General features: G+C 51.0%; 2 protein-coding genes across 2 annotated transcripts; one reads left to right on the top strand and one right to left on the bottom strand.

The window, feature by feature from the left end:
* Positions 1-1848: 1848 nt before the first annotated feature.
* Positions 1849-15408, top strand: DOK1 (docking protein 1). The gene is given in 6 exon segments (XM_026676492.2): positions 1849-2007; positions 8308-8604; positions 10685-10781; positions 11078-11250; positions 11482-11788; positions 11791-15408. Coding segments are annotated over 6 exon segments (1683 nt in total). The 5' UTR covers positions 1849-1938; the 3' UTR covers positions 12531-15408.
* Positions 13361-27965, bottom strand: M1AP (meiosis 1 associated protein). The gene is made up of 9 exons (XM_026676525.2): positions 27714-27965; positions 24761-24946; positions 23036-23210; positions 19657-19833; positions 17624-17771; positions 14408-14549; positions 13962-14171; positions 13719-13862; positions 13361-13495 (listed from the first exon to the last, which is right to left on the bottom strand). The coding sequence occupies exons 1-9, from the start codon at positions 27963-27965 to the stop codon at positions 13361-13363; spliced, it is 1569 nt and encodes a 522-aa protein (XP_026532310.2).
* Between the last annotated feature and the right edge of the window lie 25 nt (positions 27966-27990).

Raw genomic sequence — 27990 nt, forward strand, 5'->3', positions numbered from 1 at the left:
TTACTACCGGTTCTGTGGGCGTGGCTTGGTGGGCGTGGCTTGGTGGGCATGGCAGAGGAAGGATACTGCAAAATCCCCCTTCCCTCCCGACCCCACTAACCTGCTTTCCAGCTCCGTTCTCCTTTGCAGGGCAACCAAAGAAGATCCAACCAATCAGCTGGGACTCAGGAGGTAGAGAATAGATGGGGTTGGCGGGGCCAGTCAAAGGTGGGATTTGCTGGTTCTCCGAACTACTCAAAATTTCCGCTACTGATTCTCCAGAACTGGTCAGAACCTGCTGAATACCACCTCTGGTCCCTCCCCATCCTTGGCCCTCCAGGTTGGACAGCCTTGTCTGGGGCTGTTGTGCAATCTGGCTGGACTCCCTGCTTCCACTCAAGGAGCAAGAAGGCCTTGGCACAGGTGCAGCCATGGAGCTTCCATTCATGCCTTTGATTACCTCGTAAGTGCTGCAATGTGTTGTATGTGGAGCTGCCCCTGAAAACCTCTCGGAAGCTGCAGCTGGTGCAGAATCTGGGGCATGAGCAGCGATGGCCAAATCCCAGCCTTCCATGGGAGCTGCATTAGTTGTCACTTGGCTTCAAGGCGCAATTTGAGCTGCTCAACACAAAAACACTTCATGGATTCTGGACCGAGCTGAGAGACCCCCAGCTCCTGTGCCGATCCTATGCACCTCAACAAAGGTGGCTAAGCATTATCACTCAGTGGGATCCCAGTGTTATGGTCCGCCGGCAGCCTGAGGAGCTGGCAGCAGAGTTGGACAGTGGTGAGAAACATGGGCCAGTCATGGGGTCTGGGGAGGATTTGGAATCTGCGCCTGACACAGTGATGGGGCCAAGGCCAGATTGGCCCCTCCCATAAGACACAAAGGAGGAGCAAAGGGACATGAGCCTTTGCAGGAAGCAACTTTGTTCATTCTGGTTGGTTTAAAATCTGAAGCTCTGTGCTGACCTTGTGCTCCATTTGGCCTTGTACAGCTAATTGGCAATTTAGTTTTTGGCAGCATTTCCAGGGAGATAAAGGTGGGTGCTTATCAGCCTTATCCCGAAAGACTGTGGCAGACTTCTGTGGGACTATTCATAAACTGCTTGGGACTCATTATGGGCTGTGAATGCATATAATTCACAGCTGTTGAAATAAAAACAAGGTTTTTGGGAAGAGCGTGTCATTGTTACTGTCTCAGGAAGCCTTGGTCAGAACACCCGGCCTTCTCAGTTGCTGCACCTGCCCTTTGGAAACCTGGCTCTCCCTCACCTTGCCCACTTCCAAGCTTTCGTTAAGCATGGCCTGTTCCCCAGGCCTTGGGTCGAGACAGGCCTCCTGGAGCCGGCAAAACTTCGCATATTGCAGGACTTCTGCCAGCAGCCTCAGGAGAACATAGATCCTCTCTTTTGGATGTCTCTCTGCTAGTGAATCCATAAAAAGATGGAAGAACAGTGAGACCAAAAGGCTTCCTTCCTTCCCTTCCTCTTAATGCAGGGTTGTTGTTCTTGTTTTGATTTTTTTGAAGGAAGGCAGCTATGCTGGCTGGGGAATTCTGGGAGTTGAAGTCCACAAGTCTTAAAGTCGCCCAGTTTGAAGGACCCTTGCCCAAAGGAGCTTGTGGCCTCGGGGGGGGCTGCCATTGTTCAGAACGGCCGGCCAGGGCAGCCGCCTGCCTGCTTCCCGAAGGAGCGCGTGCAGGAACCACCCCTCGGGGGCCAAACCGCTTCCTTCCAGCGGGACTTGGCGCTCTGCACGTGCTCGGAGCCGCGCCTTATCTTCCGCCTCTTCTCCCCCCACCCCGGCGGCCTCGCGCACAGCCCTCTCGGGCGGGCGGCCCGCAGCCAGGGAGGGAGGCGGAGCGCGTGACGCGCCTTCGAGGAGCCCGCCCTCCTTCCGACGGATTCTGGAGTGGCTCCGCTTTCCCCTCCGTCGCCGTCTTTGCCCACCTTCCGAATGGACCCCCCGGTGAAGTCGGGGCCGCTGCTGCTCCAGCAACCGCCGGGGTTGCTCCTGGGGGCCAAGGTAGCCGCGTCAGGCGGGGTGGGTGGGTGCCGGGCTCCTGCGCGTCTTTCTCGTAGCCTCGCCCCCTGCCCTTCCCGTGCAGCCAGGCGGGGTGGGGGGTGAGGAACGGGCGGTCCCTTGCCCGGCAGCCGTCGCCGCCGTTGCCTTCTCCTTCGCTCCCGCCGTGCGGGGCTGGGTGCAGGGGTGGTGGTGGTGGTGGAGAAGCGCTTCTCCTTCTTGGACGGGCGCTGCCCTCGGCTCGGAGACGCGTCCAGCCCAGGACCCTTCCGCTTGTTGGGGAGGAAGCCGGGCGGGCTCGCACTTCCTGGTTTCTTGGGACACCGGCGGGAAGCAGACGGAGCCAGGCTTTCGCCCCGCCGGGGTCCCGTCCCGTCCCCCGGGTGCCCGTTGGGCAGAACTGCTGCATTCGGAAAAGGCGTTGCTCCCAAGGCCCTTCAGCTGGGTGGCGAAAGCCTCCCCCCCCCCCCCCGCAGCCCGCCTGTAGTGGTTTTTCGGCCTTTTGTGGACCGGGGGTGGGTGGGGGAGGTGGGGAGGTAGAAAAAAAACCCTCCACCCCTGACTCTTGGGCTGAACCTACTTAGTGTATTGGGATGCTACCTGTAGAGCAGGGGTCCCCAAACTTGGCCACTTTAAGACTTGTGGACTTCAACTCCCAGAATTCCTCAGCCAGCACAACACCCATGCTATCTGAGGAATACTGGGAGTTGAAGTCCACAAGTCTTAAAGTGGGGACCTGCTGTAGAGCCACAAGTTTGGGGACCATTGCTGAAGAGTCTTAAAGTTGCCACAAGTTTGGGGACCACTGCTGTAGAGCTTCGTGTGCACATCGGGCTCTTCAAACTTTTGCATAACTTCTGCAAACTTCTGTGTGGGGTGTGTGTGTGTGTGTTCCTAGCAGGCAGAGGGTGGTGCAAAAAACAACAACACAAAACACTACGTTTTCTCAAAGGCAGCCACTTTTCTATCGCTAGAGCTTTGCCTCTTGCTCCAGGGCTCCTTGAATTTTTCTTCAGCTGTCTTGTGGGTTCAACTTGTCAACGTTTGAAAACTGCTGGTGTACACAGGGGATCCATGCTACAAGTATCACCCTTTATTAAAACAGTGCAGAGTATAAGAGAAAAACCATCCCCTCCCCTGCTTTTTAATGCTGGCAACGCCGAGGGCCCAAAGATCTTCCTGAATGCAGGCGATTAATCTCACCCCTGGACAGGAGTGTGTGTTCTGTCTTGCATATGGGAAACCCAGTTCAGGCTGCAGAACGGAAGGGAGAAAACAGCTTTCTGCCTTTCCGGTCCAGAGGTTAATTCTGAAAGGAGGAAGCGGCAGCAGCCAGCTCTGGCGTGGGTGGAGGGAGGGGGGGGGCTTGCAAAGGCGTGCAGTAGGAAGCAGGGCTGCTGGTGGCTGCTTTGCCCATTTACGGCTCTTGTATCTCGATTGTCACCCTTTGGCCTTCCTCACTAGGTTGGTGCTCAGTCACTGCCTCCCTTTCTGATGCCCCAGAGGTGAAGATGGATTATTGAGCTAGTTAACTTTTCATCTTTGGATAGAATAGAATTCTTTTATTGGCCAAGTGTGATTGGACACACAAGGAATTTGTCTTGGTGCAAATGATCTCAGTGTACATAAAAAGAAAAGAGACATTCGTCAAGAGTCAAGAATCATCAGGTACAACACTTAATAACAGTCATAGGGTACAATAAGCAATCGAATCACACTAGGAAACAGTCAATGTAGATCGTAAGGATATAAGCGATAAAGTTGCAGTCATACAGTCACAAATGGGAGGGGATGGGTGATAAGGAGGGATGAGAGGATTAATAGTAATAGTAGTGCAGACTTTGTAAATAGTTGGACAGTGTTGAGGGAATTATTTGTTTAGCAGAGTGATGACATTTGGGAAAAAACTGTTCTTGTGTCTAGTTGTTCTGGTGTGCAGTGCTCTATAGCAGATGTTTTTTCTCCATGAGAAAATTTTGGTGGTCCATAGAGAAATGTCATCCCCAAAGCACCCCCCAAAGCAATTAATCCAGGCTGTGTGGGAACACAAGGTTGCGCTGCCCACATGGCCTGTGGGAACACAAGGCTTGCGTCCCTTGCATTGTGAACAACACGAGGTGGTGAGGGCGGAAAGGGTGGAGGGGGGGAACTTGCCCCACTCGCCCCACGTGCCTGGCCTGGCCACCAGGGCTGCTTCTTTCCTCTTCTTCTTCTGCTTTTGGCTGCACACAAGGAAACCAGAAATGAGTCTTTGGGACCCTGCAAGGCCTCCTGCTCCAAGAGGCTGCGTTGGCACGTCAAGTCTCAGACTCATTTCTGGCAGAGTTTGGGGGAGAGAAAGAAAGACTTCCGCTGCTTCTGCTGCTTTCCTTGCATGAAGCCAAAAGTCTCTCTCCCCCTGAGAATGGAGCTGGAGACGGTATCCTGCGATCCCAAATAAAGAATGATCGATTGGTAAGAAAACGGGGTGGGGGATTTTCCTGCAGACTTTTTTTGGGATTTTCCCAGGGTCTCTGGTCCACGGAATTTAAAATTATGAGTTTGGTGGTCCCTAAGGTCCAAAAGGTTGGTGATCCCTGAGGTCCAAAAGGTTTGCGACCCCTGCTGTATAGCGTAGTTTTGAGGGTAGGAGTTGAAACATTTTATGTCCAGTATGTGAGGGGTCTGTAGTTAGTTCTGAACAGTGCTCATTCCTCTTTTATTTATTTTTTTAGTCAATTTATATGGCTGCCCATATAAAGGTAGATCAGATCAGGGAATCAATTCCTCCAGGAGGAAGACTGCAACGACTACTGTTATTGAGATTGGCTCTAATATCAGGATCTTGCAAATCTAATTATGCTGTTCCTCCTCCTGTGAATCAGAGGCTGCTTCCAAATGTTATCTCCTTACTCTGGACTTAAAAATGCTGTTGGCTCCTTTTGCATAGGTAACATTTCTATGCATATTTCTGTCCAGGTCATTATCCTTACTCTGTACTGCATGCCACATCGCACCCATGTAGCCTCTTTGTCACCAGAAGGCTTCTGGGTGTAATTCAAGATGCTGGCTATCATCTGTGAAAGCCCTGCACGAGGTCCACCTCTACAAAGGTGGTTTTTGCCCAAACAGATAAGATCTGGCAGTCATCTCTTCTGGTCCTGTCCATCAAGCAGTTCCATCTGGTAGGAGCAGCCCCTTCCTCTTTGGAACAGAATCAAATGTGCTTAGCGCCCCCACTTTACTGGTTTTAAAAGGGCATGGCCTCTTTCCAGTGAGCCAGGGTGTCCTCCGCAAGTTTAGGTTGAAAATGATGTTTTCTTATTGGTATTTTATCTGTAGTCAGTTTTTAGTCTACCTGTTCAAAGCTGGTGCAGAGTTTGGTGCAGAGGTGGTATCCAAGCAGGTTCTGACTAGTTCTGGAGAACCGGTAGTGGAAATTTTGAGTAGTTCGGAGAACTAGCCAATACCACCTCTGACTGGCCCCGCCCCCATCTATTCTCCGCCTCCCGAGTCTCGGCTGATTGGCCGGGTCTTCTTTGGTTGCCCTGCACAGGAGAACGGAGCTGGAAAGCAGGCTAACGGGGTGGGAAGGGAAGGGAGATTTTGCAGTAACCTTCCCCTGCCATGCCCACCAAGCTACGCCATGCCACGCCCACCAAGCCGTGCCTACAGAACTGGTAGTAAAAAAAAATTTGAATCCCACCATTGGTTGGGTGGCTTTGCAAGTTTAATAAAATTAAACTACTTTTAGGTAAGTTACTACAGAGAAAACTAATTAGCTCTGGAAGTGGCCACCAGGACTTCCTGTTGGGTGAAATTATTTCCTTGGAGGCATTTATTTATGTCGATGTCAAAAGGCTGAGCGCCAGAATATGGATCAGGAGCAACCATATCTGCACAAAGGAAACCTGGTAGGATGGAGAAGATGGTTGGTTGATATGGTACTTCTGAATTCAACCACCTTAAGGAAGATCAGGAAAGAAAGCTGTGGGGTGTTAAGATGACAAGTAAGCAGGAAGCTTCCAATGTGGCAGGTGCTCCCCAGATTACCTTTAAGTATGCATCAAACCCTCAGACTAACTTAGCCATCTCCAGTGTTCTGGGAATAGAAAGGCAGTTTAAAACAAAGAGAGAGAGAAGCAGTTTTATCCCCGACAGAATGGCTCTGGGGCTGGGCGATATTGAGTTGTAGCACAACATCTGAAATGGTTAATCTCCGAGGTCACAGATTATGTCCCAAATGTGGCTGTATTTAATCTCTAATAAATACTACCGCTCTAAATGACGATCCTGCACCCACTCGTGCTAGATAGCTTCGGACATGACCCTCAGTGGCATCCCGGACTGTTTACAAAATAGAGGAGCTGCTGAACTGATTGGAAACTGATCACAGTGACCACAAACATAAGACATAAGTAAGCCAAGCCACTTACAAATAGTCCTCGCTTGATTTGAAGAGCACCTTCTCTAGAAGGAAGGGAAGGAAGGGATAAAGGGAAGGTTGGGAGGACCTCATGATGTCTCAGGGATGGTTCCTCTGCTGTCCATAGTCAAGCCCCTGCCTTGGCTGCAAGCTTTTCTCCTCCTCAGAAGTAGAGAGCTGGAAACGGGGCAGGTATGAACATTAAATTTCTAGCTGTAAAAAAGTGGAAGAAAATTCTTCATGGTCCTGCCCTGACATTGATGATTTATGAAATTCTCAAGGGTTCAGGATTAGTGGGGGAACATATTGGAGGAAGCCAGTTTGAGGACTCCCCAAGGAGGAAACAGGCTGCTGAGCAGTAAATGCAAAGGTTCCCCAGATCACAAACTCTCTGATGATGATGATCTTTGGCAGAGCAGGAATGGGGGTGATATTGCCATCCTTGTGCTTCTTGATCTCTAGGCCAGGGCTCTCCAACCTTGGCAACTTTAAGACTTGTGGACTTCAACTCCCGGAATTCTGGGAGTTGAAGTCCACAAGTCTTAAAGTTGCCATGGTTGCAGACCCCTGCTCTACGCGGCCTTCAAGGCCATGAGTCGTAGTATCCTTCTGGAAAAGCCCGATGGGGTTGGGAGTGGTCCCATCCATTTGGTACTGGGGGAGGGGAAGAGGTCGAGTCCACCGCCCCTTGAACGTGGGGGGTGCCGCAGGGCTCCAAACTCCCCTTTCCAACGTATCTACATGACACCACTGGGGGAGGAAATGATACATGTTGACCCCATGATGGCTTTTGAGATCCTGCCCCCCAATGCCTGAATGAGGTAGAACATACTCAATCCTGACACTACTGCGTGGTAGCAGAAATCTGGAGTCCCGATTCTGGGGATCTTCCATCTTTTATTTTAGATGGGGCTGCATTTCCTCATTCGAGACGGTTGTGCCATTTGGGGGGTTGTCTTAGCGCTCCTGCTTAAGGAGCAGGAAGCTGCCAAGGATTCATGATTTATCTCAACTCCTGGTTGATGGATGATCTCATCCAGAGGCTTTGTGTGTATGTTAAACGGAGGAGGAAAGGAGCCCTGAGCCCTGTGAATGGTTGAGGGCTGGATCTCTAACTCCTTATCAATTGGGATCGATCTTGGAGAAAGGAGCTGAATTAGTGGCAGCCCCAAGTCACCCCAAAGGATGTTGTGGTCGCTGAAGGCGGCTGAGAGGTCAAGGAGAGTGAGAATGGTTGCAGTGCCCCCTTCGCACTCCTGCCAAAGATTGGTCAAGATAGGTAGGTAGGTATAGATGATAGATAGATAAGATAGAAATAATTCTTTATTGGCCAAGTGTGATTGGACACACAAGGAATTTGTCTTGGTGCAAATGCTCTCAGTGTACATAAAAGAAAAGATACATTTGTCAAGAGCCAAGAATCATCAGGTACAACACTTAATGGTAGTCAGAGGGTACAAATAAGCAATGAAATCATACTAGGAAACAGTCAATATAAATCGTAAGGATACAAGCGACAAAGTTACAGTCATACAGTCACAAGTGGGAGGGGATGGGTGATGAGGAGTGATGAAAAGATTAGTAATGCAGACTTTGTAAATAGTTGGACAGTGTTGAAGGAATTATTTGTTTAGCAGAGTGGTGGCGTTTGGGAAAAAACTGTCCTTGTGTCTAGTTGTTCTGGTGTGCAGTGCTCTATATAGCATCATTTTGAGGGTAGGAGTTGAAACAGTTTATGTCTGGGATGTGAGGGCCACCGAGGCTGTGTCTGTCCCATCGTCAGGCCTGATTCCGGACTGAAAGGAGTCCAGGAAATCTGTTTCATCCAGGACCTCCTTTCCCCCTTTTTTTCTGCCCCCCGTTCTTGATCTGCTGTCACAGCCTGTCTCTCTTTGCAGCGGTGGAAGTCCCAGTGGTTTGTCCTGTACCCAGCAAGTCTTCACGGAGTTGCCCGTTTGGAGTTCTTTGACTGCAAGGAGGGGGCCACCCCAGTGGACCGGATCAGTACCAAGAAGCTGGACAAGAAGATTGTGCGGCTGGCAGATTGCGTGAGTGTGGCTCCTGCCTTGGACTGCAGCCCCAAGGAGGGCTTGGCCGCCTTCTGCCTGGAGACCAACAGCCGCACCTACGTCTTCGCCACTGAGCCACAGGAGGCAGCTGACTGGGTGGCGAAGCTCTGTGAGGCAGCCTTCCTGGTGAGCGGGACTGGCGGGCCGGGGGTGGCCCAAGGGGGCGGTAGCTAAAGCAAAGGTAGAGCTAAGAATAGGAATAGGACTAGGAATAGGATAGGATAGAATAGAATAGAATAGAATAGAATAGAATAGAATAGAACAGAATAGAATAGAATAGACAGAATGGAATGGAATGGAATGGAATGGAATGGAATGGAATGGAATAGAATAGAATAGAATAGAATAGAATAGAATAGAATAGAATAGAATAGAATAGAATAGACAGAATGGAATGGAATGGAATGGAATGGAATGGAATGGAATAGAATAGAATAGAATAGAATAGAATAGAATAGAATAATAATAGAATAGAATAGAATAGAATAGAATAGAATAGAATAGAATAGAATAGAATAGAATAGAATAGAATAGAATAGAATAGAATAGAATAGAAATAGAATAGAAATAGAATAGAATGAGGAAGAGGAATGGAATGGAATGAAATGGAATAGAATAGAATAAATATTGGAATATAGAATAGAATAGAATAGAATAGAATAGAATAGAATAGAATGGAATGGACGGAATGGGATGGGATGGGATGGAATGGAATGGAATGGAATAGAATAGAATAGAATGGAATGGAATGGAATGGAATAGAATAGAAAATAGAATAGACAGAATGGAATGGAATGGACGGAATGGGATGGGTTGGGATGGAATGGAATGGAATGGAATGGAATAGAATAGAATAGAATAGAATAGAATAGAATAGAATAGAATAGAATAGAATAGAATAGAATAGAATTCTTTATTGGCCAAGTGTGATTGGACACACAAGGAATTTGTCTTTGGTGCAAAAGCTCTCAGTGTACATAAAATAAAAGATACATTCATCAAGAGCCAAAAATCATAACATACAACACTTAATAATAGTCATAAGGTACAACAAGCAATCAAATCATACTAGGAAACAGTCAGTAAAAATCGTTAGGATACAAGCAACAAAGGTATAGTCATACAATCATAAGTGGGAGGAGATGGGTGAAAGGAAGGATGGGAGGATTAATAGTGATAGTAATGCAGACTTAGTAAATAGTTGAACAGTGTTGAGGAATTATTTGTTTAGCAGAGTGATGGCATTCGGGGAAAAACTGTCCTTGTGTCTAGTTGTTCTGGTGTGCAGTGCTCTATAGTGTCGTTTTGAGGGAAGGAGTTGAAACAGTTTATGTCCAGGATGTGAGGGGTCTGTAAGTATTTTCACAGCCCTCTTTTTGACTCGTGCAGTATATGGGTCCTCAATGGAAGGCAGGTTGGTAGCAATTGTTTTTCTTTTAGCCCTAATTATCCTCTGTGTCTGTCCTGTTGGGTTGCAGAACCAAACCAGACAGTTTTAGAGGTGCAGATAAATATTCTGGGCCCAGACCCACGCACGTAGGATGACTTGGGAAAGTGGGAGAAAGGGCAAGGCCACCACAGCAAAAACAGCCGAGGGGAGGGAGAGAAAAGAAACTCCTGAGGCACCGGCGGGTGGGCTGGTACGTGCAGAGGAAGTGGGGAGTGCGGCCGAGTGACCGAGCTGTGACCTGCTTGCCCCGTTGTAAGAGTCCTCCAGAATTTGGGTCACCAAGCGAAATGTTCCGGGTTTGGTCAGACCTAAATTTAGCACGGTCTAATTCTGGGGACCTACTTTAAAAAAGGATTGAGCCAACCTGGAGCAATTTCCTGCAAAGGAACAAAGCTGAATCAGAAGTCCTGAGAGAAATCGGTGAGGAAACTGGGCGGCTGATACCAGATCTGCTCCCTACTTCGAATGTCTGGAGGCCCAGAGCCATCGGTTCTCGTTCCGGAGTGCTGGGCCCAGGGATGGTTAGGGAGAGCTTCCGGTGGCAAGACTGGCACCATCGGGGGAGCCTCATTGGATTCATGTAGGGTAGACCCATCAGCTTGAGGGCCCCAAAGATCAGGACTTGAAGAACACTTTGACACCAAAGCAGTTGCCGGTCCTGTCAAGGACTCTGGGCCACCGAGGAGGAATCGGTTCTTTTGGCTGAAGTGCCAGGCGAAGGGCTGCCGCTAAGACTTTTCACGCCTCCCCTCACAGACTAACCCTGGGAAAATGACCCCGTCCGCTACGGAGAGCATTGGACAACGGGACCTGGAAATGGCCACAAACTCCATTTACTGCTCCAGAGAAGAAGGTAGGACTTGGTGGCTGAGTGTGGCCGGCATGTAACTTGGGATGGCTCAGCTGGTCCCTCTCGGAAACTTTTATTCAGCAGCAGCAACACACGTGGGCTGAGAGGTGGGATTGCTCCTGGTTTTCAAATTGGACCCTGCCTAGGAAGCTACTGAGGCGGGCGGGAAGTACAGGGGGCTCTTGGGGGGGCATGGTATGTGTTCTCCCACCCCCACCCCCTTTTTGTAAGGGACGGGGTGGCGGTGCCCGGTTGCCTCCCCGCGAGGACAGCTGTCTACTCTGACTTCTCCCCTGCAGTGAATGAGTTCTGGGTCACGGTGCAGAAGACCGAAGCTGCCGAGCGCTGCAAGCTGCAAGGGAGGTACGTGCTGAAGGCCTCTTGGAATGAGCTCATCCTCAAGGAGGCCCCCTCCAGCGTGGCCCTCTACACGTGGCCCTATCGCCTCCTCCGCAGATACGGCAGGGACAAGGTGAGCTTGTCGGGAAGTCAAGGAGCTGGGCTTCTGGGGTTTTGCCCTCTCCCCTCTCTCCCCCCCCCCCGGGGAGGCCTGGGAAGCAGGGTAAAATTGGACTCGCTGAGCCAGAGGGGGACAACCTCATCCCCGGTGCTTGCTTCGCGAGGGAAGGCTCCCCCGGGGGCTGCCCCACTTGCCCCGGGAAGGCCCTGGCTGACCACAGGGCCCCACCCTTCCCTCCCGCAGGTGATGTTCTCCTTCGAAGCCGGCCGGCGCTGTGAATCCGGTCCCGGCAACTTCACCTTTGAGACCAAGCAGGGCAACGAGATCTTCAACGTGGTGGAGGCTGCAATCCAGGCTCAGAAGGCCCAAGTGGAAGAGCATCGGCAAAGCAGCAGCTCCCTTGAGATGGAGGCTCCTTCCAGTGCCTTCTCCCTCCATAACGCCGTGGCCAACTCCCTCAGCCTGGAGGGCGAGGGCCCTGCTGTTGCTGCTGCTGCTGCTGCTTCGGAGAGGCGGGCGCCCAGGAGCGCCCTGGCAGCCTGGCCCAGCGTTGCCGGGAGGGGAAGGAAGCCGCTGCGCCCAAAGGGCAGAACCCGTGGCCGAAAGGGCAGAACTCCTCGGTGTGGCCCTCTTTCTCTGGGGCGCCTGGATCTTTGGAGGACACCAACAACGTCTACTCTGAGCCTCTGGACGCGGTGAAGGGCTCGCAGCTCTGGCCAGACTTCGTCTACGCTGACCCCGTGGACAGCCAGCGTCTGGAAGAAGGGCCGGGCTGGGGCTCCGGCCTGGCGGAGGAGCAGCTCAGGCCACAGACCGGCAAGGGCCACGGGCTGCCGAGCGGCAAGCAGCACATCTACGATGAGCCTGAGGGGAGGGCCCCGTGGCCCACTCCGCCTTTGGCTGCCATCTACGATGAGGCGCGCCTCCCCTGCGAGGCCTGGCGGACTCAGGGCTTGGAGAGCCAAGCTGGCTACGAGTTGCCGTGCCTTCCTGGAACCGGGGATTATGCCGTCCCTGCCTTCCACCAAAAGGCCGGGCTGAAACCCCCCAGGCCCAGCCCCACCCCCAAGCCTCCCCGGACGCACAAGAAATCCACTCAGCCGGAGGCCAGCAAACCCAAAGCGGCCCCCGCCCCGGAGGGGCTGCGGAACAGCAACAACAGCAACAACGGCGGCGAACCAATCTACAGCCGCGTGCTCAAGCCACCCTCGGCCTCCGGCCCTTTGGGACCCGAGCAGTCGGTGGACGAGAGCCGGCTGGCCGCGGTGTACGAAGACCTTGGGGAGATCTGAGAAGGGACCCTGAGCTGGGCTGGAGCCGGAGCAGCCTTTCCAGCCTGCTAGGAAGGGCGGCCAGCCACGCTTAACACATTCTCGGAAGTCCCCAAGCAACAGCCACCTTGTTGGGCAGTGAAGGCTGCCTCTTCCAAGTGGGCCCCGGCCTAGCCTGAGGGCCACACGGGCCAAGCCAGGAAGCCACTGTGTGGGAAGGGCCTCCAAAGGAAGGAAGGACGGACCCCTGGGGAACACACAGCCGCCTCCTGGCCCTCGGGGCCCATTGCTTCTTTGGGACTGTAGCCTTTGGCAGCGAGCCCAGAAAGCCTCCCATTTAGGAAGAGGACGCTTCTGTTGGCTGCTGAAGAATATTGGGGCCCATTCCTCCCCCCACCCCCGCCATGTCAGAGGCAGCCTGCATGGTGGGCTGAGGCTGCTCTGGGACCGTGCCTGAGGCTGCCTTGCCTCTGCAGGAGGCTGAGAAGGGCTCCTGGGGCAGCGGAAGCCATGCCGGGGCGTTCGTGGGAAGGAGACTCTCGCTTGCTCAGGCTGTCACAAGGGCGGTTTATTGACGCAGAGGATGTGGCTGAGCCAGACCGGAAGAGGGATGAACAGCAGGAACCAGGAAGTGCCACAAGCAGCCCCTCCCCCTCTGCACACTCCCCCACGGAGCCCAGAGGAGTGGGGGAGGAACAGGCAGGTTGCCCCCCTCCTCCCCGCTCCTGCCCGAGGCTTGCAGGGAACATCCCTGCCTCCCCCCCGTGGAGTCTTCTGGGCTGCTGCCAAAGAAGCTGCCTTGGGCCCAGGGGCTCTGTGGCCGTGAAGAAGGCAGGGCGCTCCGAAGGCTGCTACATCTCGGACTCTGGGGTGGCCTTTCCTCGGCTTGGAGAAAGGGGGAGGCTGCCGGAGCCAGCAGGCGGGAGGGTCACCTGCAGCGGGGCCACTGTGGCCCTGGCCCTGCCGGGATGCATGCGACCCCCCTGCTGTGGGGGAAAAGGACCATTGTCACTGCTGGGGCAGGAGGTGGGAGGAGGTCCTGCCCTTCCTGCTATTGGGGCGTCCCGGGTGTTAGGGCAGAGCCCTTTCTGGGGGGTGGGGAGGGGTGGGGCTGGCACCTTTGCCCTCTGAAGCAGCCATGTTGGAGTTCCTTGCTGCTGGGCCCATGTTTGCCCCCCGCCCTTCCCCGTGCCGCGTGCCCCTTGGTACCTGGCGGGGCCACTGCCTTGGTGCCCAGCGCTGAACCCGGGTGGCGGGCAGGCGGCCCAGGTACCTCTTCAGGGCCTGGTACAAATAACTGGTCGCCCGCAGGGGGTCGTAGCTTGCCTCAAACTCCAGGCTGCCAAGGATGCCCTGGAGTGGAAGAGGCGAGGTCTGTGCCCAGGGGAAGGCGGGGGCGGGGTGGGTGGGGGGTGCCCCTTTCCCTTGCAACTGGGGGCCCTTGTCACATACCTCCATTTTAGCGAGCGCCGCTTCAGGCAGGTCAGCGGGGAGGGGAGGAAAGCTGCAAGGCAGGAGCAGCTCTCGGCCCACCAACGGGCGCAGCAGCAGGGTGCCGGAGTCCGAGGGGAGCAGGACCTGGAAGGAGCCGGCGGAGAGGCCCCCGCTGAGATCTGGCCCACCCCAGGTCTCGTATTTGGCAAGCAGCAGCCATTTGCGCTTCTGGAAGACAACCGGTGTGCGTTGTGCTGGGTGCCAAAGCAGGGGCGATGCTCCTGCCTGGTGGGCGTGAGACGTGCAACCAGCACACAGCCGGCAGTACGGCTGGCCTGCCCGCTGGAAAGCCGGAGGAGGTGCCCACCCCCCTCTGCCCCAGAGGCTGGGTGGCTTTGGGGGTGTCAGCAAGGTGGTTCTTCCACCCCCGCCTGCCGCAGATCCCCTTTCCCCTTAGGACTCACTCGTAGGCAGTGGCAGAAGGCTTGGAAATTCTGCTGGTTGGTCTCCAGTTCATCCCAGCTCAGCTGCCAACAGTTTGTGGGCCTTACGACGAGAGGGAGACCAAAAAGCACCGATGCACAGACTCCATCGGCTTCCAGCGCCCTGCAAGAAGAAAGTTTTGTCACTGGGGAGCAGGCAGCCTCCCCCCCCCCATGTCAAGCTTCTGGCTGGGGGAGGCAAGGAAAGCGCTAAAGGAGATCTTTACAAGGCCAGTCAGTGGGGACAGATGTCCTGCAGATGGGTGGACACAGCCCCCTGCCCCCCAGTGAGACAAAGCAGAGGCAGGCTCGGGAGGGAGGGAGGGAGGGGCAGGAGCTGTGCAGACACCTCCCCCCCCGCATCCTCCCCTGAAGGTTGGGGTGGCTGAGAGGAGGACTGGCCCTTGCCTTACAAAGATGGCCAGCTAGGTTGAGGGTTGGGTTGGAGGAAGAGGTTTGTCACCATGTTTTGTTTTTTTAAACTGCCTTCTTTAGCATGAAGGCAGCTTCCAGAAGGGAGCAGCCTGTGGAGAGAATGGGTATTTCTGCTCCTCCTCTAAAACTGTTCCTTGAACGATCCAAAGGAAAAGGAAAGCGCCAGGGGCGGGCGGGTGGGTGGGTGAAACGGGACAGGTGGCTTCCAGGTGACTCAAATGCTGCAGAGCCCCCCAATGCTGCAATCGGGACACAGCTTGCACCAATGCTTGGAAGGGGAGGGCTTGCTGGGCAAAATCTACCTTGCCTTGGCCAGGCCTGGGGGGGGAGGCACCCACTGGGGCAGCCTCCCCTACCGTTTTCCTTCCCTGAAACAGGCATCCCTGACCGACCATGCAGGCCGGACAGAGAGAGGAACACCCCGTTTGGGGAAGAGGAAGAGGAAGCAGTGCTGGAAGGGAACACCGACTTCAGCAAAATAAGAGAGCTGGGGCCGCTCCAAGTTTTGCAAAAGAGCCTTTTCTGCAATAAACCTTGGGAGTTCCTGATTCTTGCATGTCTGCTTAATTGTTTCCAATCCAGCCGGTGGGGGGAGGGGAGGGGGGTTTCTTCCAAAGGCCCCTTTTCAGATGGCCCCTTAACCACCACTGGACCTGTCGCCGCATACGTGTTCTGTGCGCTTTGAAAGGACCACTGAGCTCCCCTGTCAAAAGCAGCGCTGTCAGTCCTACGAGGGCACCACTGCTTCTGCCAGGAGGGACTGCGCAGCCGTGCGCTCCATGGGAGGGAGGCAGCGCCCCTTTGCCTTCTGCACATGGCATTCTAGGAACTTCCACCCAGCCTGCTTGACGGTGGGGTGGAACTGCCCCTTTCCCTTTGGGGACAAGAGTCCCAGGAAGGCCAATAACTAAACCCGTCCCTGTCCAGGTGCTGGCTGGCCATTCAGTGGGGGGAAGGGAGGACGCATGGAGAGCTTCCCATCTGGCTGGTCATCCCAAGAGATGCCTGGGCCCTCTTAGTCAGGTGCCTCGCCTTCCTTCAGCGGTGGGAGGGAGGGGAGAAGGGAAGGGAATGCCCCATGTGCCGTCTCCAGAGGTGGTATATTCAGCCGGTTCTGACCGGTTCCGGAGAACCGGTAGGGGAAATTTTGAGTAGTTCAGAGAACCGGCCAATCCCACCTCTGACTGGCCCCGCCAACCCCATCTCTTTTCAGCCTCCCATTGAGTCCCAGCTGATCGGCTGGGTCTCCTTTGGTTGCCCTGCACAGGAGAACGGAGCTGGAAAGCAGGTTAGCGGGGTGGGGAGCAGAGGTGGTATTCAGGTTCTGGCCAGTTCTGGACAACCTGTCACAGAAATTTTGAGTAGTTCAGAGAACCGGCAAATCCCACCTCTGACTGGCCTTGCCAACCCTATCTCTTCTCTGCCTCCCGAGTCCCAGCTGATTGGTTGGGTCTCCTTTTGTTTCCCTGCAGAGGAGAACGGAGCTGAAAAGCAGGTTAGTGGGGTAGGGAGGGAATGGGGATTTTGCAGTATCCTTCCCCTGCCACGCCCACCAAGCCACGCCCACAGAACCGGTAGTAATTTTTTTTTGAATCCCACCACTGGCCCGTCTCCATTTGCTGCTGCGCTTAGAATGGTCCTGGAGTGCTGTGCATTGTCTCGTTAGGCAAATGGGAGCCGGTCTACCTGGGCCGAGCAATTTGCCGCGTGCTGCTCTTAAAATTGTGAACCGCTTTGTTAGGCAGACTGGAGCTCAGCTATCTGGGCGCTGGAAATTACACCCGTTTCTGCTGACTCACGACTTGAGGAAGGCACAGCCGTGCGGGGGGAAGAGCCCTTCGTGAGAGCCCAGGATGCAGATTCTTGAATAAAACTAGACCCACGTGACTGGCAGGCCTGCCTGTCTGTCTCCCAGCCCAGGGTTAAAAGAAAAGGGTGCCGGATCGGCCGTTCTTTGCAGCCCACTTTCCAGAGAAGGGAAGCTGTTATTCCACACTTGGAAACATCGGAGTCCCCTGGCTGAGAGGCTTCCCTTCCTTACTGCAAAGCCACTTCTGCTCCTAGGAGATCCCTTTCCCAAACAATACTGAATTTCTAATTTATGAAAACAGGGACGTTGCCAAAAAAACCTGCCAGTAGTTTCCCAGCCACTTTGCTGTGATTGCTCTGATGCTACTGGAGCAGCTTCTCCTGGCGACAGGTGGGGGGGTGGGGGGTATTGCCAGCCTCCTGTACAGACCACCTGGACACAAGTCTAGGCTCACTAGAGGTCTGCCGTGCATCTGTCTTAAGATACCTGTGAATGCTTCTTAGGTTGTGAGTTTGGGGATACAAAACAAGGGATTTCCCGAAAGACCATGGCCGGTCCTGCATGAAATCAATATTCTGATGACCAATCCCTCCCTCCCCCACCCCCCCAAGCCTGTGATGCACAACCCAGGGATCCAGTCTGCCATGGCCAAAGCCACACTGACCGTGGAGGGGCGGTGCCCCAGAACTGCACAGGAATGTGCTTGCACCAGATTGGTGCCAATAGAGGGGAGTGGGGAGGTCTATTCACAGCCCTTAAGCGTGCTAGCAGCTATCAAAACACAGCAGGCTGCCTGCAGGCCAGATCTCCGCCTGAAGTGAAGGAGAAACCCCCCCATATTAAGAGTGGAGGAGTCAAATCTGTCTCCGGGCAGAGCTAGGGAAGAAGAGCCATCCTTCTTAGGAAGCGAGCGTGGGACAGTCACGGTGACCGACCGTCACCCAATCGGGTACCTGAGGACTCTCAGTCTGCGCGGGGCCAGGCCAGGTGCCATCCAGAATGGACCGGCAGCGTTGTCCGCTCCTGCTGTTCCACCCTCGCAAGCGGCAGGAAGCTGGGCAGGGCTGAGAAATCTTTCCTGGACATCACACTTCAGCCATGCTGTAGAGGCAGGAGAGCAGAGCAAAGGGCCAAAGTGGCCTATCACCGAAGCAGGCGTGTGGTGTGGGTGTTGTTTCTTTGCCCAAGCTGATCCTGGGGGAGGGGGGGTGTATGTGGAGGGAGCGGGGCTCAAAGCACCTGTTCCGCTGTGGGAGATGGTCCCCATTGCCAGCAGAAGCTGCGGTGGGAGCAGGCAGGTAGCAGCTTAGTGAAACTGACGCAGCCGGTCCGGCCCCCTGTCCCACAGACAGTTCGAGGGATCGCCCTTGAATCCAAAAGGACTTTCCTGACGTTCTCCCCTAGATTGCCCGAGCCCCGTTTCAAACTACTGAAATTGGTGGCGTGAGCAAATTCCAGAGATGGGAAGAAGTCCTTCCTTTGATCTGTTTTCGCTCTCCGGGTTTTCAGCCTTGCATAGAATGACTCCACTCCGGAGAGTTGATGAATTATTTATAAATGACACACATAATCCAAAGAAAGAGAAACGAATTGAAAAAGAACACCTGCCGCTGGATAAAAGGAGACTTGTATTCTTTGTGTCTTTCCTGCTCTTGTGGTCATTGTGTTCTCCCCACTTTTTTTAAAAAAAAATGTAATAAACCTTATTTGGCTAGAAAAGTAAAATGAAAGAAAAAAAGAATACCCCTTCCCCGTCCCTCCCACCCACCCACCCAAGGGCAGGTATAACATGAATTTGAGATCTAGGAAAACTTTGATGAAGAGCTTGAATCCTCTGTTCATGTAAGGGAAAGTAAAGGAATATCCACAGCGGTGGGATGCTACTGGTTCAGCCCGGTTCGACTGAACTGGTAGCAAAAATTGCTACCCAAAAAAGCCTCCGACGATCAGCTGATAGGAGAAAGACACACAAGATCGGCCCTCCCACCGGTCCCTGCACTTTTCTTTATCCTCTCGGTTGATGGATGCTGCAGGCCTCAGCTGATGTGGGGAAAGCTGCGCACGTGCGTGTTAGGTCAAAAGGGCCCAGCAGAGATTATACTACCTGAGACTTCTCAGAAAACAACAACTGAATGAAAAACTGCTGGTGACCTTCTACCGCTGCACCATAGAGAGTATCTTAGCTTACTGCACCCGTGGATGGTTTGCCAATTGCACAGTGACAGATAGGACAGCACTCCAGAGGGTTAACGTCATTGCCCTGAGGATCATGGGTTGCCCTCTCCCCTCTTTGGAAGAGCTTTATATCTCTTTTAAGAAAGTTCAAAACATCCTCAAAGATCCATCTCATCCTGGGCACCCCTTTTTTTGAACTAATACCATCTGGCAGATGGTACAGGACAATAAAAACAAGGACAAATAGGCTGAAAAACAGTTTCTATCCCAGGGTAGTAGCTCTGTTGAATTCTACTGTGGATGGTATTTAACTTTATTCAATTCTACTGAAGATGGTATTTCATTTCGTTGTACGATGTGCAGTGACAACTAAACTAAACATTAGGTGTGTGCGCGCGCAATCACCAAACCAGTAGTTGGACAGGTAGGGTCCCATTGCTGAATATCCACATGTAAAGCATTCTCTGGGACATGGCCCTATTTATCCCTGAGCCTCTCCTTCCTGGGACAGCCTCTCGGGAGCATAGAACCCTCTGATGCCCTTACATATTCTTTTCCTAGCTTCTCCGTGGCAAACATTGCACTGACTCGGAAGTGTACAAGAATATCCAGAGAGCCAGGAACAAGGACACGTAACACTCAAGTCTCTGGCCAGCAAGAAAACACAGTATGTGTATAATCCTGGACAGTACACACAATTTCTTGCTGGTCTCTTTTATGCTTTACTACTTTTGTTTATTGTAATTTGCTTCTCAAGAAAATGGCACCAAGGTGTCACGGATGCCTGTCTGGCACCTGAGAGCAAGATTACCTGCATTGTTGCTGGGTGCCCCAGAGCGGCCCGTGGTCCTGGCAGGCAGGAGGAGATGAAGATGCTCTTGGTCTGGAGCGTGGTCATGCAACCAGGCTTTGAAAAAGTCCTCCAAGGCTACCACATCGTTCTCCACGGTGTGTAAATCAACCTCTGTGTTCAAGATTGTTGTGCTCTCTGAAAGAGAAGATGAGATTAAATGGGACGTCATTTAAAAAGGGCACAACGAGGAATGCTCTCCCTGCGCCAACTCAAAAAGCTCAGGTTGCCCAAGGATTTGCTGATATAGTTCCTGCGGTGGAATTATTGAGTCTGTCATTTGTACCTCAGTGACTGTCTGGTTTGGCGCAGCAGCCAAACAGGACAGACAAGAGATTTCAACGGATAGTTAGGACTGCAGGAAAAAAAACGATTGCAATCATCCGGCTTCCATTGAGGACCTGTATATTGCACGGGTCTGAAAGAGGACTGAGAAAATATCTATAGACCTCTCACATCCGGGACATAAACTGTTTCAACTCCTCCCCTCAGGGTGGTGCTGTAGGGGCATTGCCTGCCAAAACAACTAGACAAAAAGGCAATTTTTTTCTCTTGTGCCATCACTCTGCTAAACGCTTAATTCCCACAGCAGCACTGTCTTATGCCTACGGGTGTTTACCCATATAGTAGGGCTGTACTGCTATTGTCCTTCTCACCTTCTGTATTACCTTCTCCTATTGGTATCTTATGATTATATTTACCTTGTTTTTTGTACGTAAACTTGTTTATATGTACATGTTGGTTGCATGTTTGTATGTATACTGATTTTATTATTTATTTATTGTTTGTGTGTATGCTGAGAGCTTATGTACCAGAGAAATTCCTTGTGTGTTCAATCACACTTGGCCAATACATTATTCTATTTTTCTATTTCTGTTTATTTTCTATTTTCTTCTATTTTCAATTAGTTTACATTCTCTATTCTCTTCTGTTATTTTACTCTATTGTATGCTATTGTATTGTAATGTATTGTACTCTGTCATATCGTGTCTTGTATCCTATCCTCTTGTATCCTATCCTATCCTATTGTCAGGTCCCCTGCTGGGACGCTGCCATTCCTATAGAGGAATGTGGAGGAGGCTATTGTGGTTGCGTTCTCTGCATACTTTTGCTGTAACCCCGTGGGATTTAGGAAGGGAGGCCATCTTGAAGACAGATGGATTTTCTCCCACCAGGTTCCAGCCTGGTACCAAGGTTGTCATGTCCTGGGGATGAACTGCTTATCAAGCTAACGCCTCAGAGTTCTCAAAACACCTATGCAGAATTGGATTGGCTACCGGTGGACTAGTGAACAGGGGTGGGGGTTTGAATTGGAAAGAATAGCTTAACACTTTGCGTGGGGACTTCGGATTCCACCTGACTTCTCCACAGTCACTTTCTCCCAGTAAAAGTTCCTTTTGATAACTAATCGTTTCAAGAGCTGTGCTTTCCCAAGGGGTGAGGCAGTTCCTTACATTAGGCAGAATCTGAAGTTCCTGTGCAAAACATTAAGCTATTCTTCCCAATTCCCCATCCTATCCTATCATTCCCTTTCTGCTTTCCAAAAGCAGAGAAAATTTGGATACAGAGAATATGCACCACAGAAATGCCTGAGATAGGCAAACACTATTTTGGGGTCCATTAACAGAACCAAGGATCTAGATCAAGTCTTAGGACAGCACTGAGCAAATGGTAATTACAGCTGATCCTTGAGGTTACAGCCGTCGCAGTGACCTTGTGGCCACGTGATCAAAACGTGGATACCTGGGCAGCCTGCTTGCATTTACAGCCCTTCTCAGCAGCTGCAGGAGGAAAAAAAAGAGGGCAAATATCAGCCAGGGTGGCTGCATGATGGGCGGCAGCTCAGGGGAGGTCGGCCCCTTTATCAAGGATATTAGAGTTGGTGAGCCATGAAGATAGATTCAAGTCTAGTGAGATGCAAAGGGTCCTTTGGATTCACAGGTAAAACAAAATAACAGCGTTGGAAAGGATCTTGGAGGTCTTCTAGTCCAACCCCCAGCTCAGGCGGGAAGCCCTATACCAGTGGTGGCTAACCTTTTTGAGCTCCTGTGCCAAAAATTGTGCATGCGCTTGCACGCTTGCACTTGCATGCCAAGACCCAGAAGGCAATGCGGGCCGCCCCCACACCCCCTACGCATGCACGCGTAATCCACCCCCACCCCCCATCCCCTTAGCTGCACTGGACCTCACAGCTGATTTTTGGCGGTTTGAGGCCTTTTCGGCTTCCCAAAGGCTTGAGGAAGGCTTCTGCAGGCTTCTGCAGGCGAAAACTAGCCCCGTCACTTCTGGTATTTTCAGAAAAACAGGAAGTGACTAAACGGGGCTAGTTTCCGGCCTGCAGAAGCCTGCAGAAGCCTTCCTCAAGTCTTTGGGAGGCCGAAAAAGGCCTCAAACCGGCCAAAAATCAGCTGTGAGGCACGCACACGATCAGTGAGGTAAGTCTGCCTGCAGTTCGTGTGCCAGCACGGGTGCCATAGGTTCGCCATCACAGCCCTATACATTTCAGACAAGTGGCTGTCCAATCTCTCCTTGAAAACTTCCAGTGTTGGAGAATTCACAATTTCTGGAGGCAAGTTGTTCTACTGATTGATTGCTGAGATGTGGGCAACCTGCATTTGCTCCCTTTCCACACAGCAGCTGTTCATCGAAAGTCTAATTTCGAGGGATGATTTTGAGTGTGCTGAAGTCTCTCCACCACCACAAGAGTGCTTGAAGAGAGCCACAGCACACACACTGGTGCCAAAGATTCTGATTATTCATGCAGATTCATGGGATCCGAGCCAGCAGGGACTAATGAGATCTTGGAGTAATGGCATTGACACAGCACGAAGCTGGAACAAAAGATTTCAGTAGGTGGCAACAATCCACTGCTATCCAGTTGATGGCAACAATCTGCATTTTGGTCCATTTTTACATTTAAAAATGAAAAAATGAAAAAGAAAATCCTCTGAATCAATTCCAAAATTAACAGTTTGAGCAGGTACCTCTATCAGATCGGCTGAAATTCACTAACAATTGTGGCATGCACGCTTCAGGCTCTGCATCAACAGGTTGTTACAAAATGAAAGAAACGGTGGACGAATGAAAAAAGAGCCGGCTTGGAACCGTAAGGAGCTTTTCTCACTTGCTCTGGCAACGGGAAGAGACAATTTAATGCCAGCCTGCTTTTTGTTCTGAGATTTCAAGCACGGATGAAGAACAGCTGACATTGTCATGGGCTCCAGGGCTCACCTTCCATTCCTGGAGGAGTTTTGTAGACTGACTGCACTCATCAGAGTTAGGTGTAGCTGGTGTCAGGTTTTCCAATTTCTAGGCATAAACGTCAGGCTGCTGTACTCACCCCCACTGCCGCTGGATACTTCTCCGTCCCACTGTGCCCCAGGAAGTTCCTGATCTCCCCGCTGAGAAACCTCAACCACCTGTAGTTGGTGGAGGCTAACCAGGTCAATGCCCTGCAATCCAGCATCCAGCTGGTTGGCTATTTTCCTGCTGGGCTGGCTAGTCAGGATTGTAATCTGGAAGAAAAGTCAAAGTGTAGCAGTTTAGAAGAGGGTTCTCTGTGCTAATCCACAGCACACTCACGCTCCTCGTGCTAACTGCTCAAAGCAGAGCCAGGCATGATGGCCGCTCACCAGTCTTTGCCATGCCCAGGTGGGCAGCTACAATGCCCATCAGATGCATTAGAGCAGAGGTCTCCAAACTTGGCCACTTTAAGACTCGTGGACTTCAAGCAAAGCTGGCTGAGGAATTCTGGGAGTTGAAGTCCACAAGTCTTAAAGTGGCCAAGTTTGGGGACCCCTGCATTAGAGAAAGAGACAGGTCGTCCAAGGGAGATTAGCTCAAACCCCTGTTTAGTTAGAAATCTCACAAAATCTCCTTGGTCCAGGGTTGTTTGGGTTTTGGTGGCCTTGAAATAACCATGATTCAGGTTATTGATCATGTTGTTGATCACCGTGGAGGAAATTTTCAGTTCTAAGCACTCCTGGAACAGGAGGCCTTGCTTAATCACTCAGCCTTTGGTGCAGTGAATGGTCGCAATGCACTTTGTGTGGGTGGGGCTGACCTTGAAGAGCACCCAGAAACTCTTTTCATCCAAATACAGCCACCTAAGTAGGGATAGCCACTTCTTGCTGGGCCCACCACCCAGAGGTGGTATTCAGCAGGTTCTGACCAGTTCTGGAGAACCGGTAGCGGAAATTTTGAGTAGTTCGGAGAACCGGCCAATGCCACCTCTGACTGGCCCCGCCCCCCTCTATTCTCCGCCTCCCGAGTCCCAGCTGATTGGCTGGATCTTCTTTAGTTTCCCTGCACAGGAGAATGGAGCTGGAAAGCAGGTTAGTGGGGTGGGGAGGGAAGGGGGATTTTGCAGTATATCCTTCCCGTCACGCCCACCATGGACATCTGCCGGAAGGCTTCGTCCACTCATGTCTGTCTGCCCCATCAGATCAAGAGGGGCAGGCCCTCTATGTCCCCTCGCTCAAGCAGCGCTACATGTCTTCTCTATCACTGCCCCCTTCCCGTGAAACCGCTTATTGGGCAAGAGCCGGCTGTTAGGAGTTTGCATGCCCCTGTTTTTTCCTTGAGAGGCTGATAGTAGTAAAGAAGGGTGTAACATACTACATCTTTCTGCACATCATTATTGTAACTTAAAGACAAGGTATTGTATGCTGCTCGGGTTGGTTCTGACTAGAGCAGCTTAAAAGCCTTGTAAATGTAACGATAAATCTCCTCCAAAAGGTGGAGGTGGCCACGACCCATCGTCATTTTCTTCTAGAAAAATTCATTGTAGAAATATGCAGAAACATTTCTGAGCATCCATTGGGTAGAACTGCGCAACCAACTCCAAAAACTCCCAGCAAACTTTTATCCAAAAGATATATTGGTTGCTATTGCCCAAATACCTGATTTACCCAACAGGTCACTGTTATCAAAGAAGAATAACGGGGTTTGCTCATGACACCCCTATAGGGAGATCCTGGCGGTGGCAGAATTCTTGGGCTATTCTGCCTTGTTCCTGCTTCAGATGTGCTGGACCTCTGCCCTTTTGGTCGTGTCCACTTCTTACCTCCACAGAAGAGCTGTTCAGACAGGCTCCGGTCATGCCTTGACCGGTGTATTGTTTGAACTGCTGCAATCCATCCAGCACCGCCTGAACCACAGCCTCTTCTTTGGGCTGGACCACCCCTTCTTTCGGCAAGGCACCAAGCTCTGCAAAGCAGCTCTGGAGCCGAGGAAAGCCTCCTTTAAGAGCCTGTGGGGGAAATGGGAAAGAAGCACAGATTACTTTCCTGTTTCCAGGTATCCCGGCAAAGAGGGCGTTCTCCACCACTACTTGCACGACACCACCTTGGCTGGATCTGAGAAATGTTGTTCAAATGTGACCTCCTGATACAGTTTACATGAAACTACTGAGCGATGAGCATAAAATGTAGCAGCAAGAAGTCACCCATGTATTTGGGGCTAAATATGCTTGTCTGAAAACTATATTTTATAATCAGAAAAAGTTAAAAGGGTGTGGGAAGAAAAAATAGGCTATTGATCTATCAGATTCAATAAGGCCTTTGGATGATAGCAGACCCCAGAATAAAAGAGACATGAACCATAGTTTTAAACAGGACGATTTCAAAAAGTACCGGAGCTATTTGTAATCCTACTGAGCTGTTTTGTGGAATGTGATTTTGCAAAGTACGTAGTTTTGAAAACCATGAGAAATAGGGAACAGAAAGTAGCCGATGCATAGAGGTTTGAGATGTACATGGGTATATGTGGAGACTGTCCGTCAGTAAGAAAGAACAGAGAAGTAAGTTGTGAAATGCATGCAGAAAAGTATAAAAAGAATGTCTTGGGATGTGTTCAGGGCCACTGCCATGGCTACTCCTTGCCGGATTCAGCCATGTCAGTGGACCTCACTGCAATGGGTTGTTTGTAAGTATTATCTTACTGAAATGCTGTTATGTTATGATGGCTGTTCATGTTCCAAATTGCGCATGAAATAAACCTCTGATCTCAAAGTAGGATTTATTGCCTGTAGTTGATCTGTGTTCCTCTTTTATTGAGTTATTTTTACGACAAGGGGCTATGTCAACTTGTAAAGCATGCCTGTTTCCAAGTTGCCATAAAAGGGCGGGGGGAACCAGAAGTACATTCCATGCTTATCTTACAAAGATTGTAGCTAGGCTACCGGATCTTCTGCCCCCGAAAATCCTTTATTGGACAGTGTGATTGATGATACCCAACCCCGTGCTTCATTGAAGAGTCTGATGTATGACATACCCAGGGTGGAGGGGGGAAACAGGGTCACAGATGACCGTGAATTACGTGAGTCAGAGTTGGCTTCAACTGAGATAATGCCGACATGTGGCTCCTAATAAATCTTTTTGAATCTTTTGAAGGTTGGCTCGAGGCTCATGATTTAATTAGGGCAATCGCAGGAACCCTGACAAGCTAGATGTCATAAAGCACCAGAGAAAATGCGACACAATAGGGTGATAAAACCATTGCAACATTCCACTAGTGGAACATTGGACTTTTCATCTTATTAAAGACAAAATAAGAAAGGCGGCACTTAAGGATTTACACATCTAATGAACAATGAACTTGTTTCCTTCTTTGTCCAAAGGAGGACGCGAGTAAACAGGGGGAATGCTACGGATACGATAACCCTGATTTTAGCAAAGCTGAATCCCAGCGCCGGGTATGAGGTTCCTGCTGAGATCCAGATGACTCTTACTTTGCCATTGTTTAGAGCAGCCCTGGTGATTTGGCTCTTCTCCGCACCTTTGGTGAATGAGGGGGAGTGAGAGACCATTTGCTTCATTCCATCTAGTCTGGGTGATTTGCACTCTTATCACTCTTTATTGTAACTTATCTGTCTTACTGTTGTGAGTCATCCAGAGCTGTTGGGAATCCGGAATACCTAAGTTTAAATAATAATAATAATAATAACTCCAATACATCCTGGAGCAGCATTTGAATACCATTGGGACAGACTAAATCACGACCAGTCAATTGCAAAAGTCAGTTTTACTCGGAACAGATGTCAAAAGAGACAATACAAAAGGTAAGAAAGAAACAAAAAGGCAAGATAAATATCCTCACCAACAGCCAACTCTCAAATAAAAAGTGATTAATACCACACAAACAATCAAGGAGAAAAGAAACACCCTCATCAAGGAGCTACCAAGGAGGAAACCACACGGCCATCCACACTGGCAGTGCAAGGTACTGTACATATACAGCAAATCGCACACTCTGTTTGCACTGATAGGGTTACTTGGATAATGAAATGTCTTGTTAAGAAACAAGGTCAGAAAACACAGAGGAGTTCAAAAGTGAAAGTTACAGAATGTATTAACAAAGAATGAAAAAGGACGTAATTAAAAATAACCTTTAGCCGGAGGAGAACCATGACAGTCTACGGTGATCAAAAATTAGATAGAATCTGCTAGCAGCATTTCTGCCTAACACATTTTGTTAAAAGGTGTCAGTTTTTGTGACTTGCAGCTTCCTTCATCAAATATATTGTGTGGCTTTGTTAAAGTGGGTAGTGTGATGGAGACTTGCATCTCCATTACCAGACTGTCTTCTCCCTTCTCTGTCTCCCCACATTAAACGATTCCTGATCTTTAGCTGGACAGAATATAACTTAGTGGGCATATTTAATAAACCAGAACTGGAAGCCCAATCTTAACCACAAATGAAGATTGGAGCGGGCAAAGAATGGCATCACACCCAAACAGGGCAAGATGGACTTAGGGTATGTATGAGCTTTACCACAACAATAGGTAGCCACCAATTGCAAGACCCGAGTATCTTAAGCCTTTTGGCTGCCAACCACCATGGGTATAGAAACACTAAACTCTATAAATGTCACCCATAAAAGCTCCCAAGCAAGAGAAGCCAGATTCCCAAAGGTTATATAAGAGCAGAATAGCTAGCACAAAGGGAAAAATAGAACAGCGACCATCGGTTATTTTACTCTGCTGTAGATGGGCTTATGTGTGTAATGGAGCACTCACCACGAAGGGCAGCAGGCATTCCTGCTGGTTCTGGACCACATAGAGGCTGAATGAAGGGATGCGGGGTGAGCCTGTCAAGCCGCAGGCTAAGCAGAAGACATTTTCCAAGGCTTCACAGAGTTTGCGGCAGGTGTTGTCCCAATGGGGAGGATGGATGTCTACCACCAGGATCCGCGGAGATTGCCTGGAACGAGCAGTGGTGGCGGCAGGACATTTCTCAACCATACTGGGTCTTTGCCTTCTGGGACTCATGGTTTTCTGAACGCCTTTGAGATGG

The sequence above is a fragment of the Notechis scutatus genome, chromosome 4, assembly GCF_049901735.1.
Source record: "Notechis scutatus isolate UNSWTSFEM ecotype Mainland chromosome 4, rNotScu1.2, whole genome shotgun sequence".
In the NCBI taxonomy this organism is placed as follows: domain Eukaryota; kingdom Metazoa; phylum Chordata; class Lepidosauria; order Squamata; family Elapidae; genus Notechis; species Notechis scutatus.

What these genes read in the sequence shown, in the direction of transcription:
- M1AP (XM_026676525.2), bottom strand. Translation starts at nt 27,965, where the DNA reads ATGAGTCCCAGAAGGCAAAGACCCAGTATGGTTGAGAAATGTCCTGCC. An exon ending in TGAACAGCTCTTCTGTGGAG is followed by an intron (nt 23,211 to 24,760) that starts GTAAGAAGTGGA and finishes CTTTTCTTCCAG; the next exon opens with ATTACAATCCTGACTAGCCA. An exon ending in CGCAGACTGAGAGTCCTCAG is followed by an intron (nt 14,550 to 17,623) that starts GTACCCGATTGG and finishes TTCTTCTTGCAG; the next exon opens with GGCGCTGGAAGCCGATGGAG.